Source organism: Pleurodeles waltl, chromosome 5 (genome assembly GCF_031143425.1).
Source record: "Pleurodeles waltl isolate 20211129_DDA chromosome 5, aPleWal1.hap1.20221129, whole genome shotgun sequence".
Classification (NCBI taxonomy): Eukaryota; Metazoa; Chordata; class Amphibia; order Caudata; family Salamandridae; genus Pleurodeles; species Pleurodeles waltl.
Window position 1 is genome coordinate 704,600,740 of NC_090444.1, and position 19,988 is coordinate 704,620,727.

Consider the following 19,988-nt stretch of genomic DNA (forward strand, 5'->3'; position numbering starts at 1 on the left):
TTCCAACCATGCATTAGTGGCACCTGATGAGCCTTGACACAATGGTCCATTTAATTAGATGGAGATTAGAGAAACCACTGACCAACGAACAAAGAATCATATTCTAATTGAAGGCCGAGATAATAGAATTCTTTGTTCTTAATCAGAATACTACTATTCATATTCCTTGTTTGAAAAGGATTATAGGCTACTATTTGAGGCATCCTCATATCTTTCAAAGCATTCAGATGTAACACTGAAACAGTTAAAACCAGAAAAAAAAACCAGCTCATAGTCCAGTTAGCAAGGGATTTTGCTTAGACTCCAGCAACCGAAAATATGTATTATCAAGACTCCCTAAAAAAATTGCACAACTATTGTTTTTTTAGAGACATTAATAGTTAATGAAAACACAGCTCAGGCCTCTGTTTATGAAGAAGGGGAAAAAAACGGTTCATTTTTGGCAGGGTCTGGTAAAGAGAAGGCTAATCATATACTTTATTCACAGCAATCAAAGATCCCACAAATAGTATAGTTACCCAGCAGCAGTAGACCATTTTAGCTCAAACAATCTATGAGAAGGGTATCCTGTCCATCAGCTTGAAAACTGCCTGAACTCGAGTTAAAGAAAGTAATATCTCAGTTAAGCCAATAGAAATACTTTGCAGTGTAGACTGTTTTGACTCAAAATGTTGCATTATATTTTATTCTCAATTGATCTCCCCTCTAACTAGTCTATTTAATCTGGTGTTATTAAGCTAGTCTTTGCCACTCTCATTTGGCAAGGGTATGATTGTTTGTTTTCTTAAGCCTGGTGAAGATCCATTCGAACTGGGTTCGTATCACCGTGTTTATCTTTTAAATGCAGATTATAACGTATTGTCAAAAGTTATAGTTAGTCGGCTGCTAAAACTATTGCTTTCTTTATTCCAGCAGTACCATACTGAATGTGTCCAGCTGCAAATACTTATTTCCTTGCAGAAGCATCAGATATTTTTCAACTAATAAAATTCTCACTACTGACTTTCTACTAGATGTGCTAAGAAAAAAAACCTTTGACTCGGTACTGTCAGGCTCTTTAAATCCCAAAGAAGCTCTACTATAAGTCCCTAGTTATATCTGAGAATCGAGCTAGGCTTTTTAAAGTACCAAGGATCCCATCACTCCATTTTGAGATCCCTCTCACTGAGATAAAAGTGTTTCTCGCAGCTTTTGACAGCAGGTTGGGCCTCACTGGGCAGAAGGGAAATTGGGGCAACAAAAATAAAATACCTCCCTTCATTTCCAACGAGGCTTTGGCTGTTTCTGCTTGGCTTGCAGATTATTAAACATTGGTCCGCAACTGAGATCACACAATCACAAAGTATTATGGACCCCCCCTTTTTTTCAATTTCTTTTTTAGCACTAGATCCCATAAATACGCGTTAGTTTTTTTATTAGAAAAAATGCCTAAAGAGGTTGAATCAGAAATAAGTCAAATCAAATCTAAATGGGCTAACTTTAAAGTCGGTATGCAGGAAAAGAGAGATTGGGATAACATTAATACTATCACTTAATCATCACTGCATAGCATTCATTTTCATGGAGGGTGTTATGTTCTTTACAAAATGGATACTTTATTACACACCGTGTGACCTCCATAAATGTTCCTCCACTATCTGTTTCAAATATCAAATACGTAGCTATCTTGTAAATAAATGGGGATTGGCAGCATGTATTTGTTACCTGTCCTGTGATTGCATAATTTTGGCCTGACATTTTCCTCTCTCTTGGTGTAAAGTTTAAGGTTTATTTAATGCCATCTCCCAAAGCCAAATACACTGGCTGGCCTAAGGATCAACTGTTGGTGAATATTCACAAATTAACCATGTTTTTATTGCATTATTCATTACATACTCTTTAATAATTACTTATTAGAGAGCCCCTTTACAACCAAATTGTGATAAATGGATACACAATCTTCAGAAAGTTGAGCAGGAACAGTATTTTTATTTTCTCAACGTAAATCTAAAGAGACACATTTTAAATCCTGGGGATGTTTATTAGTGTAAGGATATTTATATAAAAACGTCAATGTCTGTCATTGGACTCAAGGTGACGGTATTTTCAGGGTTTTTGTTCTTTATATTTTCTGCTTTATCCAATAATAAATTAAAATGCATATGCTTATTTTTAAATGTTTCTTTATTAGTTGAATTAATACATATAATCAAATACATTGGACAGTCAGTACAGTGGACTTAAATTATTATTGTTACTTGATAAATCTATTTTCCTTTAAGGATGAACCATCTGTATGGAGTTATTTTGTTCAAAATGGTTATGATTATTGACAGAAAATAATGAGTCCATAGACCCCCTAAATAGGCTCAGCGGACCTCCTGGGGTTCACTGACTTCAGGGATGGAATTGCTTGTGCAGATTAACCAGATGGCAGCTTTGATATGTTTTCATCACTGGGGAACAGAAGAACTTCAGATGCAGTTTGATTGTTTAGCAGAGGAACTGATATGCTTATAGATTATTTCTAGGTATGGCGTTAACGTTAAACAAGACGTTTTAATTTTACTAAAATTATTTTTATAATATACACACATAGAGGTGATTTCAGATGGTCCTCTTTGTCTGTTGGTATTTTATTGTCATTCATCCTTTTGTTGCGCTTGCTACAACATACAGCTTAGGAAAGTGGGTCAGCCAGCTTCAGCCATTGCCTAACTTCACTCTGAGTGATGTCATTCTGCCCTCTTAAAAGGAGCTCAGCTGCACACAAAGTAACTCATTATAAACCCAGGGGCTTATATGGCAATGTGTGTTTTTTTCTTGAACCAAAAAATATTTTTGCATTTAGCCAATGTTTTTTTTAATTTTTTTTATAGAGTGATGAGGATTTGGCTGGTTTCCACAATGCTAAATTTTTTGCAAAAACCTTGGCAAAGCAAAATAGGCATTTACAATGCCAAAAGGCTCGGTGGCCAACAACAGACCAACATTTTTTGCCAGTGCTTGTTTTTAATTGTTGTATCCTCTCACTGTTTTGTATTATTTTCCAAGGAGAGGCTCAACAGAAAGCCTTCAGTAGAGGAAGCAAAAAAAGTCTGAAAACTCTCAAAAGTAAAACGTTTCACATGAGAGTGAGTAGAATGTGGAAAGCCTCATATTATCCGTATCTTTACACATTTTTCAAACTGCAAATACAAGGGGCCACTAAAATTAGTTTTATTTAATAATCTTATTTCTGGGAAAACCTGTTCAATAAAGGTATTGGAGTGCTATAAATAGGGCAACTAGAATTATGAGATTATGTGGCAGTTTTTTTTTCTGCATAATCATAGACTACATTTGCCACTTCATCTAATGTATAATCTACATATTTTAACAAAAATACGTTTATTTCTTGCTCTTTCGGATCAAAAGTTACAAAAAAAGTGACAACACAGTGGAAGCCCCCCTGCAAAGGTTGAATGTTCATGTTTCAGTAGTTTTATTTCTGTATTTGTTAAACTGGTACTAATGAGAAGGGGTAGCCAATGAACTCTGCTCCGCTCGTGGAGTTTGCAGTTTTTTTCCCACTCCGCGTAGAGTGTGGAGTTCAGAAAAACTCTGCGTAATGGAGTGAAGTTTTTTCTGTGCGGTGAGTTGACGAGCGGAACCAAGGGAAATCTTACTCAAAACCACATCCCGGCGAGATTTCTCAACGCGAGCGATCGTAGTATGGTTGCGTTGAGAAACCTCTGTTCGCTTTGAGGTGGCTGCCCCTCAAGTAGAAAATCAACTTGATACGGCAAAAAAGAAGCAGAGCCCTCTTCTGCTGCGCACAAAGCCGTTTGCGCTGATTTTGTAGCACAGGACAAACACCTGCCACTAAAAATCAGCGCAAACGGCGCAACCAGATGCACTCTGCCACTTGCGGAACTGCGTGTAGGGCAGTGGAGTTTTTTGGGCACTTTGTGGAGCTCCGCATAGCGCAACTCTGCAAACTCCGTCCAGGCCTACTAATGAGCTAAACTCTTAGCCCAGACATTATTACCATATGTCAAAATGACAGCATAATGAATCCAGTACTATCATAAAAAGTGTCAATTTACACCGCACAATTTTCCTTTTCTTGGCGCATAATTTAGTCAACTATGTTGCGTAAATTGATCCTCTGTCGCATAATTCTGGTACCACTGTTCTTCCAAAGATTCAAATATGCTTAGTTTCTAGAAGTTCAACATCTGGGGGGTTTGTGTTGCCCGAGCAGCTCATTTTCAAAATAAATTTGTTGGCCAAAAGTAGAATGATATAACGATAAGCTGCGACAGAAAACAGGAAGGATGCCCTGTGCTGGCAGGAAACATGGTATTACTAGTGTCAGCTGCAAACAATGTTTTCTCAGGCCATTTCTCTTCATGTTATAAATAGCCGTAAGGTGAAGGATGTGAAATTTGAAAATGTGGCGCGTGAAGGTGTCTGGCCGGAGCTCGGCCTGAATTGAAGTAACGAAGCAAATATAGTGTCGACTGTTCTCGGCGCTAGTTAAAAAAATGTTGTTTGTTAAAATCAGTTGGCGAGTTACAAACTGAAAAGAAATTTGGATTTTAAATCTTCTCAGGAGCAAAATTAGAACTAGCGGACGTCTGCCCCGCAAGGGGGAAAAGCCTCAAAGAAATGTAAGTGTTGAAATGTCTGGTTTAAAATAAAATCGTAACGAGAGAAACCATATGTTGTTTTTAATGACACGTCCTGCTCCTCGTTATTGTTTCTGGGAATTTTAATCCTGTCGACTGTTTTCCCAAATGCTGTGTTGTCGACTTAAGAATGTTACTCAGATAAAACAAATAACTAGTATACGAGTGACAAAGAAAAATGTCCATCTTTGGACAGCATTTACCGCTGTCATGCGATGGGAGAGTGTCGAAGAACTACCCCTGTGCCCTCACATCACCTGGTCTTAACCTTGGGTGCGTAGCCACAGTTTGTCCATGGATGTGTAAACAGAGCCTCTGGTGCCACTCTGTCCCCTACTGAAGGGGCAGCTCTTAGGACCCAAGGTTTGGAAGTTGTCAGCTGAACACTTTGGCAGATCTTTGAGAGATCACTTGTCTCCCCTCACACACCACGCACCACCCAGATAAGGCCAGCAGCATCGTAGTCTTGTCCATGGTGAGATGAGCTCGCCTCTTCTGGCACATATATGAATTCTTTGACTGTACTGGTGGGACTATATTTTCAGAGGGAAATCATACCATTAAATGTGGTACCTGCAGAGGTAATGTACTCCATCTCTGGGTCTTCACAGCCAGTGGAGCATACCACTTAGCTGCCCCACAACCTTTCTGCTCTATGTAATGCACACCACCAAGAGGGAATGTCGGTAACTGACTGGTTGTAGTCTCTCTTTCTTTTTGAAATAATTCTCGATGTCTCTAAATGCATGACTGTTTTGAACGTAGAGATGAATCTCTACAAACCCGGGTACAAAAAGGCTTTATTACTTTTGGGCAGAGGAAGGCCCTCAGTATGGCTTAGGACAACATGCTCCATGCTACATTCCGTTTATAATAGCAAGCTGTAGGCTTTGTGGCCAGCCACCTCAGCACACACAACAATCATGTATGTATAAGGGGGGCATTGGTGACACTGGTTGACAGCCAGAGCTGGGCTATGTAGTGTGGAGTGACATACCAGGCCTAGCTCCTGAAAGTGCATGGCTACTGTCTGTACACAAGACTATAGGGGAGAGACAGTGGATATGGATGATAGTGGCAAGGCAGACAGTTTTACCTGCTCCTTCTTGAGAGAGACGACTGCAGGCCTGTCCCGCATATTTGAAATGGTCTGCTCGTTCCTGGCAACTAGGTCCTTCACCTATCAGTATTCACCATGGATTGGTCTATACGTATCTGCTTGTGTAGAAGATGATAGTGGAGTGTGTGGAACAGCTGTGATCATAGTCACTCCAGAATTCTATTTTGTGTTTCCTACATACAAGTGGAACCTGTGATAAATGTTTGCAGAGAACGCCAAGACAGCATAAACACATTTCAGGGCTCCTTTAGGATCTTCGAGGTATCCATTGTAGTTGGTCAGACGTTTGGGTGCGGAAGAGAGTTTACTGCAGCTTAGAGAGTTCCCCATGCTCTTTCCTGGCACATTGTTCTCTGTAATGGCTATTCCCAACCACCACAAGTTAATAAATGGGGTAGTAAGGGTGAACTACAACAGGCCCCCAAACACAAACCTACCCGTAGGGGTGGGAAGAAACACAGTGGGAGACACAAGGGAGGGCGTGACCACTCGCTCCATTGCCAGGACACAGAGAACTTGAAGTGTTGCAATGTTTCCTCACTACCCTCACCCATGACTGATTCGGTACAGGTTATTAATCTGTCCAAATTGATATTGACTAATGATGAAATAAATGTTCTACAAAAAGGTTTGGGATTCTGTCCTGTCTTTAGACCAGATTTTACAGATATCCATATAGATTTATTTAAATACATACTTAGACTCAAATTGAAAAAAAAAATCTCAATAAAGTTACACATAATAAAGCACCTAATCTCATTCAATGCACTTGTAATAGATCTATAAGTGATACACGTTACATCCAGACTGTTCTATCTCTTGATCCCACTACTCCTGCTGGAGTGAGCATGGAGGAATTACTCTCTCATTTGAATATTCAATCTAAATTGGACCTTGACAGTGGTCTTAAACCTAAATCGACCTTTGTTCCCATACTACCTCCTGACAATAATATTGATGTCTTTTATAAAGCTGTAAGTACTGATCTGTTTGAATTAGAGGACAAACTTAGGACACAGACCTGTAGAATGAGAAACAATCTTAACCACAATGAGGTCCTGGCCCTACAGAGACTCTCCATGTGTACTGCCATCATTATTAGAGAAGCTGATAAAGGGGGCAATGTGGTGATTATGAATAGATCGGACTATGTGTGCGAGATTGAAAGACAGCTAAGTGACACTACAGCCTACTCCTATTTACCAGAGAACCCCCTACATAAAGTTGTTGACCTGATTGAACAAAGACTGATGCATTGGAAGAATATGTGTCTCATCTCTGACCAAGAATTTAGATTTTTGTTTAACAGTACACCTAGGGCACCGTGTATTTATATCCTGCCTAAAGTTCACAAATCTGGACTGTTCCCACCTGGTAGGCCCATCATCTCTGGAATAGGCTCACCTACTGAACAAATTTTGGAATTTATTGACTCATTCTTACAACCCCTGGTACGAAATCTACCAGCATATATACAGGACTCTAGAGACTTACTGTGTCAGTTGGAGGACATTGACTGGTCAGAGGAGTATATTGTTGTAACTTTGGATGTCAGTTCATTATACACTTCCATTCCGTTGGCAAAGGGTTTGGAAATGCTTGCCATTACACTTGCAGACCGTGATGCTACCCTATATGAACATACTCAAATGCTTTTAGATCTCACTAAGCTATTTCTAGACAATAACTGTGTTTTTACACAATGGACGTTGGTACCAGCAATGCCAGGGGGTAGCTATGGGTACAAAGTTCTCACCTTCCTATGCCAACCTTTATATGGGTCAATTTGAAAAACGCCATCTTTGGTCCAACTGCCCCAATCAGATTACCCAACATATTTTATTTTGGGGCAGATATATTGATGATATCTTTATGATTTGGACAGGCGGCATCCCTGACCTGAAAATTTTGATTGACCATCTGAACACCAATGACTTCAATCTTTCCTCCACTTACAAAAGCAACAGCACCCAAATCGAATTCCTTGATCTCTTTCTTTATGTGACCGGGAATAAGATTTCATCTAGATTATATAGGAAACCCACAGCTTGTAATTCTATTCTCCACGCAAATAGCGCACATCCCAAATCTCAGATCCAGGCTATACCTTATGGTGAAATGATTCGGATACGCCGCAACTGCAGTGACGATAACATTTTCTCAGAAGAACTTGGAGACCTGGCACAACATTTTCGTGCTAGAGGATATTCGGAAGATCTAATTTCAAAGGCCAACAAACGTATTACATTGAAACCTCGTCAATCTTTACTTATCAGAGGCCGTACCAAAGGCACACAGTCTGCCAGGAAGAAAGGAATCATTCCTTTCGTTACTAAGTTCAGCCCCGCTAGCATGCTAGTGTATCGGATAATAAAAAAACACTGGCATATTTTATTACTAGATACGGGCTTGACTTCTGTGATCAATAAATGCCATCTATTAAACACAGCAGAGGTAAAACGCTGAGAAACCTTCTATGTCCTAGTTTTCTAACACCATTGACTAAGACATCACAGCCTACTTGGCTCCCTGACAAACTTATTGGTTTTTATAAATGTGATTGTTGTGTGTCTTGCTCTATGGCTCTTAACAAAACCACATCCTTTTCTTACAATAGTGATCTCTCTTACCACATTAGACACTTCATGAACTGTAATACCAAATATACTGTTTATTGTATTATTTGTGTGTGTGGATTAATATATGTGGGCAGTACCATTCGTCCACTAAAGGAGCGAATACAAGAACACATTAGAGCGATTAGGAACCATACTTCAACCTACCCTCTTGCTACTCACTTCAACTTTCTACACGGGGAAAATTACATTTTGAACATCAGATTCCATGGAATTGCCCATGTGGATCTCTCTCCCAGATTTGGCAACAGGACTAAAGACTTACGCAGATGTGAGGCCAAATGGATAATAAAACTTCTGACTGTAGAGCTGGGCCTCAACATGGACCGAGAATTACATGTCTTCCTTAGTTAGCTGTATTGGAACCTGTTTCCTCGTACCTTACTTTGTTTTCTTACATCCCCGGGCTATTTAAGATTTATTGCCCAACCGTGTTTATGTAGTAGTAATATTTTTGCTGTTAGAACTTATAAGTGTTTGTACTCTGATTTGAATTCCACATTCACTTATTATTTTCTTATATTGTCTATGTTCTTTTTCCAATTCGAGATGTTGTACTCCTACCCATATTACTCTGTTTGCTTATAATGGTTCTTACTGTTTGGTTCTGTTGTGTTTGTGGTATTACACATGTATCTCCTATATTATATGCATATTATTTATTATGGATCTATGCAACCTTTTTGGGTTTTCTGTTTCTTCTCTCCCAGTGTCACCAGACTGTCTGCCCTGCTTTATTTTACTTTTTGGTTTGGGGTCTTCGTTTTAATCTTGGACTTGCATGTGTTCAACGTTTGTTACTAGTACGATGGTGGCTTTATGTATTGAATTTTATGATTTCTTCATGTGCTTTTTGCTATGGCACCCACATTCACCTGTACTTACACACTATTTTCCTTTTTGTAGCTTGCATCTGATTTAGGCGTTGTTTTCATTACCTCTTTAGTTGTACTATATCATCCACTTCATCCAGTTCGGCAATTCAAGATGGCCGCCACGCAGCCTGGTGTTTTTTGTTGACTTTGTCCCCGTCTACTACTTCCACTGTCCTATGTCGATCTCTATGGATCCTCTTTCTCGCGCGTATTTATATTTCGCGCTATTCGTGATGCATAGATTGTTTGTCGGCACGTCATTTAGTACTCGGGATCGCTGTTTCTCTACAGTGAGTTTGGAATTTGGATTGGCATATTATACTCCGTATGGAGTTCCCTTTCTGATACGGGTTTTTTAGACACATGGGGCGCCCTGAGGGGAGTTTTTTCGTTACATTTATTCCCTCTTTTGCTAATACTATGGCGTTCACCTCGTACTCATTGATCTCTGACTAGCTCATCACGGCCTCTGCCTTTGCTTTGTTTTCCCCTATTTAATAATTGGGAGGACAGAAACTGCCGTCACTTGCCATAACTGTATCCTTTATTACATTAGAATTATTTCAGACCTCTACTTGCTTACTACAATCTTTGTGTGTTCTCTACTTTGGGGATACTTAATTTGGCTCAATCGATTTACACTCATATTTTTTGGCCTTTTTGTGATTAGTAAGTTATTTTGACTCTGTCAACGTTATCCCTTGCTTATTTGGAATTTTTAGAGGCACATATAATTTTTCTACATCCTCAGCACAATTAGGTATTACACTTTAGTTATCTTTTATTTTACTTTCATAAATAATACATTTTTCTCTTAGGCACGGCTTTTAGCTATGATTTTTTATTTTCTTTTAGAACTTGTTCCTGGACTTATCATGGTCCATGATATTGACACACCTGTACTTATCTTGGAGTTTTTCGTGCGATAGGACTTTCGGATTTGGACTAGCCCGATTTCAGATATTTTCGGATCTTGAGGGTTTTTTGGGGGTTTTAGTATCGTCTTTGTACGGTGTGGTACATCTGGTCTTGCTTTTTTTTGTAGTCATTATATGTAACCATTGGTGCTTGTATTATTTATTTTTCCTACATTTCCAGACGCATGGACTCGTATTACTTTTTTGATTGATTTATTGACTTTGTCGTGCCAGTATTACGCCCAAATAGGTACAAACATTTTTTGTAACTACCGTTTCACTTTTGGCTGGTTTTCTTTGGACTCTTCAACTCATTTGGACTATTTGTTTTCTTGACTTCTGCCTATGGAGTTACACTGGGTTTCATTGCATGTTCCCTAACTTCACTTATTTCCTTATCTCCGTTCATGTCCAGCATTATGTCATTATTATCCTTTTCGCCGGGTCTTCGTTTGGCACACTACATACGGTGTATCTTTGACAGCTCTCTGTGACTTTTGGTTGTTTGGCCATGTCCTGTAGTCTCACATGGTTGCTTATTCCTTTGGGATATTTTCCTTTTCTCATGTTGGTTACACTGAGGTCATTGACTAAACAAAAAATTATTTTATCATTTAAACACTACTATTTGTTCATGTAGATGTGTGTATCAGTTGTTACGTAAACGGTATTACATATTATGTACATATGTGCTTTTCTACAGCCTTGAAAAAGTCACCAGCGTGACGAAACACGTGTTGGCTGTGTCTGCAGTGAAGTACTTTGTGTACCCCAAATACAACACTCCTGACAATAAAGACATCACCTGTAAAGAATTTTGATTTGGACATCATTGTATTGTTTGTCCCATCTATCCAATGGAAACTAGACATCACATGTTGTAACTAGACTTGTGTTTTACTAAAATTTGATTGTGTGCGGTGTTCTATCCTTGCTTATCTTCACAAGTTAATAAATAGTTAAGTGGGTTAGCCTTCCTTTCTTTAATAACCTTGTTTTGGGTGTCTCCTGACAGGAGGCTCCTATGTTCTCCCCACCGTCCCTGTTTTCGTGCTCTGGATTGGGTAGGTGTGAATAGCTTGTGAATGGCTTTTGTGCCATTTGTACAGGGAGAAAAAAGGAATCACAGTATGCTAGGAAAGTCAGTCCCCCAGAGCTTCCCCACTTGCTTCCAAGTTTATCTTCTGTGGACCTGGAAGATTTTTTCTGTTATTCAGTTTTATATCTATCTAGATAATTGGCATCAGCTGACGAGCGGCACCATATTACGGTGAGAACCAGTCCAGTCTCAAAACTCATTCTCCCCTCTGTACCTATGCCCATGGCTGTGCACTGTGTTCAAAAGTGTTTCGACTATGTTTGCTCTACACAAATACCCAAAGCATATCCATATACATATTATTCTTATTTCTTCTCATAAGGTCCTGTTTTGTGGGAGTCGGTGGTCTTGCAGACTGCAGAGCACAAAGAGAGACCACCTCTGCCTTTCTTTGTACTTTTCTTTTACTTAGGATATGTATAGGCTTGAAAAAGAATGCTTTTTGTTTTAAAAATAATTAGTTCATTTGTTCTTGTGTAGAGGATATAAAGAAAAATTGATGGAAACTGTAATTTACTGGATAATTTTTAATACAGCGCGGCATAGGAATCACTGAAAAAAATTGATTAGATAAGTTGTCAAAATAGGTACGACTTGAATGTCGTAAATACAAAATAGAATACAATTGTTGCAGATGTAAATGTTGTAGTGTTGTACATCCAGTGGCTTCAAATCTGAAGGCTGTTTCTTCCCCAGAGATATTCCCTAGTCATGGGCGGCAAAATGTTCTCTGCAAGGTTCCCAGTTAATCTGAAATTTTGGAGGGCACCATACGCCTTCACACAGCACCATTTCTCCCTTTTCACTATCAATATGCTTACTTTTTATATTCACATCTTTGGGGGAAGTAGCCTGTACCACAACGGCTGAACCTTTCGCTGCAGCTACAACGCGCCCATTACATTGATTGCGCCTTTACCACGCATTAATCTGACGTGCCTGTTGTTAAAACAACATGCTTTAGGGAAAGCAGCTGTGGATTTTAAAGTGCACTACTATTTTGCAGACTGGAGTTGGAATAGTAAATTATACCGCTCCAAAGTCCAGCACTTTTCCTAAGGCATGTCGTTGTAACCTTAAATGTGGTAAAGAAATGCGTGGTAAAGATACATTTATAGTAAAGACTGCGGAGTAACGGCTTGCATGGTAAAACCATGCATTGTTCCGACATGGAACCGTCTTAGGGAATGCCTATGATTGTAAACTGTGGCATCAAAGAGCCAATTCTATTCCCAAGACCTTAGCAGGTGTATTGCTTGCTTTAATCCAGAATGTTTGAATGAAGCAACTGTCCCATAACATGTGGGGTAAGTGCCTTCCCTAATACTGCAGTACTTATCCCATTTTATGCAGTCTGTTTTTTTAAATAATATGCTGTATGTAGTTTCTTCATTTGGATGAGATACAAGCCTGCTCAATGCTTAAGTCTCTGAGGAGCATTAGTGCCGCCTTTCCAAAATAACTTCTAGGTTTCCTAGATCATATTCCACCCTGAAGGTCAAGTAAGCAATGACGCACTTTAATTACATGGGTCTTCAATATGGCCTTTTTGACCATCTTTTCTGTCACAGACTTATTTTCCAGAGGGCTATCCTTGAGTATAATTGACAGTTAAGCAAGTAAGCTGCCTTGACCCCTGAGAGTTGTGCATAGCCGTAGGCCTGGGTTGCACTTCCTTCACTGAGAGAACATAGAGGAAAGCCAGTTCTTGGTTGAAGTGGGAAGACAGGCAACTGCTGAATACATGGAGGTGTGCCGTGATGAATGAGATCACCAGGTGAAAGTTGTTCTTGTCACAGTATGGTGGCAGCTTAGGCTGGAGGGATCAGTTCTTGACTTTGAGTTTAATGTCAGTGGGCTCTTCTCACCCACCCTCTTGAATTAACTGGGTAGTGTGTCATCCAATCCCTTGCCATTCACCACAGAGCCTTTGGCAGTGGAGACCGTTTCTAGGCCAATCGTATGTTAAAGGCTTACAGTACAAAAATACCAGAGGAAAACTGTATAATGCTCAAAAGACTTACTTGTGTAAGTTGTGTGACTTTCTGATTAGTTTGGCGAGTTTCACAGCTCTGTATGTCAGGAGCCATTACATCATTGTAGGGAGTGTAGTTCTCCTTTTTCTTCACTGCCAAGTCCTAATATCCACACCTCATGGATTTCAGTCATAGGTAAGCAAGTGCTGCATTTAGCTTTTTCAGATGCCTTCTCTTTCCCACCTGGTCTCTGGATGAGCGGTTAAGAAATACACATGGAAAACACATTACATTACCGGATCGCTCCAAAGACCAGAGGTTTTGCTCTGACCATTTCATCCTATGAAAAACACGATCAGCATGTCCCATCCTTTCAGGAAACATCACCTATTGTTACTGGTCTTAATTTAGTGCAGTGATTCTCCTGGATGTGGTCATGATTTTGAAAGAGGGCTGACTTTGCCCAACCAATCATCTTGACATCCCTGCGTTAGGTTTTGAACTGCAAATGGTCAATGCGACCGAACAAACAAGCACAGGGGGCTTCAAACCAGTCAGCATTTTATTCCCTCTTTCCAACCTGCATTTACAATTCGTATCTTACTTGAAACCCATGTTGGTGGATGAAATGTTGCATTCCAGACAGATTTTCAGTGAGCTGAGAGTTCTGCATACTATTCAAAAGTCAGAGCTCTCACCTCCATTAAAAAGCATCCTTTGGTCATTCATATGAATTTCGAGTTCATCGGTGCTGTCATTGTAACAAATCAATGCATGGCCTTTGATATACCTGAGAGCACCCTGGCTATTATGAGACCATATCTAACTTTCTGTGATCACCAGACAGTTTGAGGATATTAGTAGTAGTTAGCTTTGTGAGTGGCGGCATTGTGTATTTCCGTGTAAATCCAAGCCACAAATGAAATGCATTGTACATTTACATTCAGTGGTTTGACAAAGAAAATGGTGTGCCCCAGCAGTAACAGAACAGTTATAACCACTTTCATACACAGCTTCAGCCTTGGATGTACACAGTGAAGCTATAAGACTTTAGGTGGTGGCTACCATGGTAGCTCAGACAAGCCATGGCCCTTGAACAGAGTATAGCCTATTTCTGTCCTTCCCTGTGTTTCTAGTAATGGGTGTGTGTTTGTGAACCGATAGCACCATTACCTTCATCTGTGTACGGTGGTAGCACATTACCACTACCACTATCTTTGCTTGCTGCCTGTTTAGACTGTTAGCACCTCACATTATATCTGGCATTACTATCCAGCTTATGAAATTCAGGAACTGTGCCTTCATGGAATATACGAAAAGGGTCTTACTGTTTAGCTCACATGGTATACCACAAGCCGACCTCTTATCGCTGATATTCTTTAACTTGAATTGTATGCAGTATGAAGCCTAAATACAGTTAAAATATTAATATGTGGACATCGTTGTCCTGGGTGCCCACCTGTGATAAAAGGGCCAAAATACATTTTTAAGTCAACAATAGCACTCACGCTCATTCACTCTAAGACCGTTTGCTAGGTTCAGTGTCCCGAGTATATTTTCCATTCACCCACCATTGGCAGAAGAGAATGTCTAACATCCCCTATAAACTCCGCTCACACCATTGACTCAGTGAATGTCAATATTTAGCATTTCATCCTTGGACCTTAGTCAGAAACCAAGCACAGTTTTAGTAAGAACTCAGCAGTTTGTCTTTATCCTTCCTAAGATGTGGCCACCAGAGCTGACAAAGTTCTCTAGACGCGTTTTCGCTGGTATGCACAGCCAGGCTGGCTCATTATTCCTAGAGATTTTCGCTATGCTCCTCTCTGTGACCTATACTTAACATTTGTATTTCCCTTCCACCAACTCCCACAATACTTATGTCTTTCAGATCGTCAAATGTCATTGAGACCTGATCCCCTTTTCAATTTTAACATTTAAAATCTTAACTCCGATCTTTACTGCCTCGATAGGGTGCATACAACCACAAATAATCATAAGTTAAGACAGTAGAGGTGTGCTGCATAGTAATAAAGCACATGTGGTGTTAAGAAAGTAGCAGGAACTCCCTACTCCTCCATTTAATCAGATCTTGAAAGTCTCCCTCTGCATGAATTAAGGGCGATATGCATATTCCCTGCTTCTTTGCCAGTCTTCCCACATACTTCACATCTCCAATCTGGCTGACTGCCAGGGTCCTCTCCTTTTCTAATACCTGGTATCCCCAATTTAACATTACTTATATGACTAATCTACCCAGACTTGTGCTTTCCTTCCACTTCTGTTCAAAATATTACCTTGTCTCATTCAGCCTTTTTGTAGAGTCCTGCCTTCTTTCCGTCTCCTTAAGGTTTTTGATACGAGCTGCTCCTAAACAGTCCTTTTTCTTATGCTTTCCATCTGAAGTTGGAGTGTATTGCTGTTACTGATCACATTCACCATCTGTTGCTCAGTCCTTTAACCTGTGGGTTTACAAGACACTTTCTTAAAAGTGCACATCCAAAGAGCTTTAGATACCTGCAGTTGCAGTCTCTGATAATCACATTCGCTGTTGAGTTTTTAGTTCTGTGGTGGTTGTTTTTGTGGCTGGACTCAAAGTTTATCTTTATTTCATGGTACAGGAGTGAAGCTCAGCAGCCTGCTTGGTAAAAAGGGGAACTTGGAAAACATTCAGAGTTACTGGGACGTAGGATTCTTCCTGGGAGCCAGTGTCCTTGCCAATGACCACATGAAAGTAATCCAAGCATCAGAAAAACTCTTCAAGCTGAAAGCCCCCGCCTGGTGAGTAACAACTAATGCTCTGTGTTCCACTTCTCAAATCTTGTAGGCACAGAATTCTTACTGTTGTACATTGGTGGCACATAATCTTATAAATAGGTTGTTTACGCATATCTGTTTCCCTCATGAAATAACTTTTTTTTCTATTTTATTGAGTTCTCCGAGGAACGCTTCAAACGCACTGCAATTGAAAGGCAAATTGGTCTTAAAACCATAAGATAGAACCAAAAGGAACATTATTCACAGCTATGGGAGAGTTAAAGATGCAAGGGCGTCTAAAAATACTGAATCCTCAGGTGGGCAGTGTGACCCATATCAGATTTCACTGGATTCCCGTGGATTACTTTAGGTTAGACAAGTCAAGACCTGTCCAGCCGATACCAATCCCTCAAAGAAAAACAAGATATGAGATGAATAAATGTGCAGTTGAGCATCCAAGGAATTACTCTGTATGGGTAAATCTTAATACCTCGTCGTTTAGCGGTTGGTGTATTCTCAGTCTTTTTCGAACATGTTCTCTTTTTATTTATTGTGTTTGTTCACTTCTAAAGCCCACTTTAACCCTAAGGTGTCACAGCTGTAGGAACCACTAGAAACCCATGCATGGCTCTAAGAAACCAAGCTCGACCTGACCAAAGACAAAAAAACAACCAAATGACTAACACAATTAAAAGTGAATGTCATTCTTTAAATCTCTGAAAAAGTGACTGTGACATTCGTAAAGTTTAGTTCATTCATTGTTTGCTACAACATGAGCCAGTACAAGCACCACTTGGCTTCTGATAGGGTAAAATGTATTTCACTTGCCAGTCTACTGGCCATGTTGTGAATCAACAGAGGAGTCGTTATATCATATTCAGGAAGGGTGAGGTACGGGGTAATTTGTTTCTCCATGTTACTAAGAAAACAAGCCACAGTGGCCTTAGAATTCGACAGCGGATAAAGAAAAGGCACGCTGTTTCATAATGAACACTTCCACGTCTTTCACATGTCTCACTGGCCCCTTAGTGGAATTCCTGCATTTTCCCATGTTTTTCACCCCCTACCTGCGTCCAATGTGCTACTAATTCTATTTGTTTCTCAGGTGCTGCCTGCCGTCCTTGCATTGTGATTTTCGCCTTACTCATAGACTTGTGGAATAGCTGTAATTCTTGGTCCCGTGGACGCTGCCATCAGCGTAGTTACAGCTGCACATGCCAGCACCAGCACTACCAAGGAAGCCAAGTTCAGCAAGTTTAATGTACTACCAAAGACACAGAAGTTTGGTTTCTCCCATTAAATGGGTCGCCGTACCTTAATAGGATGTGACAAGTCGCAAGCATCTCGCATTGTCCTAAAGACTGTGCGAATCATATCAGGGCCGTGTGTTTCTTAAAAGCATTGTATATAGAATGATTGGTTGGTAACCAAGCTCAAGGAGAACTTTTGTCACGTCATTGCATCAGATTTTGCAACGTTGTGGTTTCCAGCTCTGCTCACGCTGTCTGTTGCATATTACTCCACTCAATTCTGCTGCTGACTTAAGGTGCATAATTCTGCAGCATTGAAAGCCTTAAGCTCCCACTTCTGCAATGTTCTGTAGTCGCTCTTGAATGCCTCTGCGGTCACCTCGATGTGGACATAATCAAAGTGGGTGATAACAACACACTGTGTGTACAAAGTTCTTTGGTATCTGGCCAGAAAGATAAGATTTATTGTACATGTATCATTTGTAGAAAGAACTCCGGCATCATCTAGCCTCCTGCAGGGCACAGGAGTTATGATTCATTTTCAAAAGAGAAGTCGCAAATTTCTGGAGCCATCACAGACCAAAGCTCACATCCGCCTGAGGAAAAAAGCTGTGAAAAATCCCTTCTGCTTTTCCACTTCTTGCTAACGTGCCTAGCGCTGTTTATTATTCTGTGAACTTGTGAGGCAGCAGGGGCGACACATGCTAATTTGACAAGGTTCTATAAGCAGATGCTTCTACCCAAGTAACTGTTTCCAGTTTGCTATGCAGTGGTGTCAATGTACTGTCCTTTACCTTTCCTCCACCAGCAGATTGTCCTCCTGTTTCATATTCTCATTTTGTCTACTTTACCCCCTACTTGCAACTTCTTTTGTGTCCACTTTTTTGTAGACTCTTTCTTGTTGCTTGCACTCTGTGCTGCACCTTTGTCTTGTATCCAATAGTGTTGCCATTATCCAAAGGACGTGTCGACTATACCCACGTCCTGTGGATAGTGGTCAGGCTGACCAGAACTGTTTGGGATTAGTTTGTGTAATAGTCATTTCATCAATACATCTGTTATCTAGGGTTACGAAGAGTCAGAGTAGAATGAGATACCGAGCTAAGGGCCAGTTGTATGAAAGCATTTTGCATTCGCAAACGGTGCGCATGCCCGTTTGCGAATGCAAAATGCCAGTTCAGAATGTATGAAATACATTCTGAACGCAATTTTAAGGAATCGCTAAGATAGCGATTCCTTAAAATTGCGACCCTGTTTAGAGAGTTGCAAATTCCGACTCTGTAAATTAGAAATTGCAAACAAGGATTCCTTATTTGCGATTTCTTAGCACATGTATGAAGCAATTCCTAAATGCGATTTTGGCATTTAGGAATCGCTAATTACCACCAAGTTGAACTTGGTGGTAACCATGTGCAAAATTTAAAAATGCATTCAAAATGCATTTTTAAATTGTACATGTAAAGCACACCAGCCCTTTTGGCATGTGTGCACCTTACATGTCCCCCCCAAAAAATTTGGGGTGCAGCAGAGGGGACCTTAGCCCCCCAGCACCCTGGGGTTTTGCATTTCCAAAATTGCGATTTCTGGTTCAGAAATCGCAATTTTGGAAATGCAAAAAATTCGCAGATATGGGCCAACATGCCCATAGCTGTGAATGGGGCCGGTATCGCAATTTGCGATACGGTAATAGCATTTGCAATTTTTAAGAAATCGCTATTACCGATTCGCAAATGGGATACATGGCACTTTGCGATTCGGAAATAGCGATTTCTTAAAAATCGCTATTTCCGAATCGCAAAGGGCGGTGATGATACATCTGGCACATCATGTCTTTGAACTGAAAATGTCATTGAAAAGCCTGTGACAGAAGAATCATTGTTAGAAAACAGGCTGCTAGACACTACCTTGATAATCACGGATGATATCTGTGACTGACAGCACCCTAATAAATGACACATGCATGGACCTGATCAAATTGTGAAATAGATAAGATCAGAATGTCGGCACAATAGAAGATGATATATGGCAGGAGGCCTTACGTTTCTCCAAGAAGTGTTGATCAAGATTAGTGTCAGTCTAGTTCAGCTTAAGATTCTGCTCACGGTATACTACTCCAGAGATCAAATGCATACATTTGGGACAGCCAAAGACTATAAATGTATGAAGGGATGTGGGCCATGGACACATTTTTCTACACCTTATTGCAGTGTTGACTTATTAAATCTCTTAGACAGGTGACTGTGGTGAATTGTAGCAAGTGAATGGTAGAGCCCTGGAAATGTGATCTTCAATAATACGAACAGGTACCAAAAGCCCTAGTGAGTCAAGGTCTTATTTTAGCAATAAGTGATATAGTCAGAAAATGGGACAGACCCATACTCCATGAGAGGGTCCATGGTGTCGAGACATACACCCTGAGATCATCCACTTGGTAGACCCACACACCCTGAGAGGGTTCTCTGTCGAAGGAGGTAGGCCCAGTAATGTGCAATGTACAAGGTGGAGAGCGGGTATCGTATTTCTCAAAGCCATGTGGCCAACTGCCCCTTCCTTCTCCCCCCCTGCAATTACAGCAAGCTTGATCGTCACCTGGAAACATTCCTCACACATCGCAACTCTCATATTGAGAATAGCACCTGCAAATTAAATTCCACTTTAATTTTGCCTCTCGCAACTAGATGCAGCCATCTTGAAAGTAGAAATTCG

At 40.3% G+C, this 19,988-nt stretch overlaps 1 protein-coding gene across 2 annotated transcripts in view; it reads left to right on the forward strand.

Moving 5' to 3' along the window:
* MAP3K5 (mitogen-activated protein kinase kinase kinase 5) overlaps positions 1–19,988 on the forward strand; it is a 759,411-nt gene that overhangs the window by 423,165 nt on the left and 316,258 nt on the right. For both annotated transcript variants that reach the window (XM_069234653.1, XM_069234652.1), the window contains exon 9: positions 15,897–16,056. In XM_069234653.1, the coding sequence (XP_069090754.1) occupies positions 15,897–16,056 (160 nt within the window). The remainder of the gene's footprint in view (positions 1–15,896; positions 16,057–19,988) is intronic.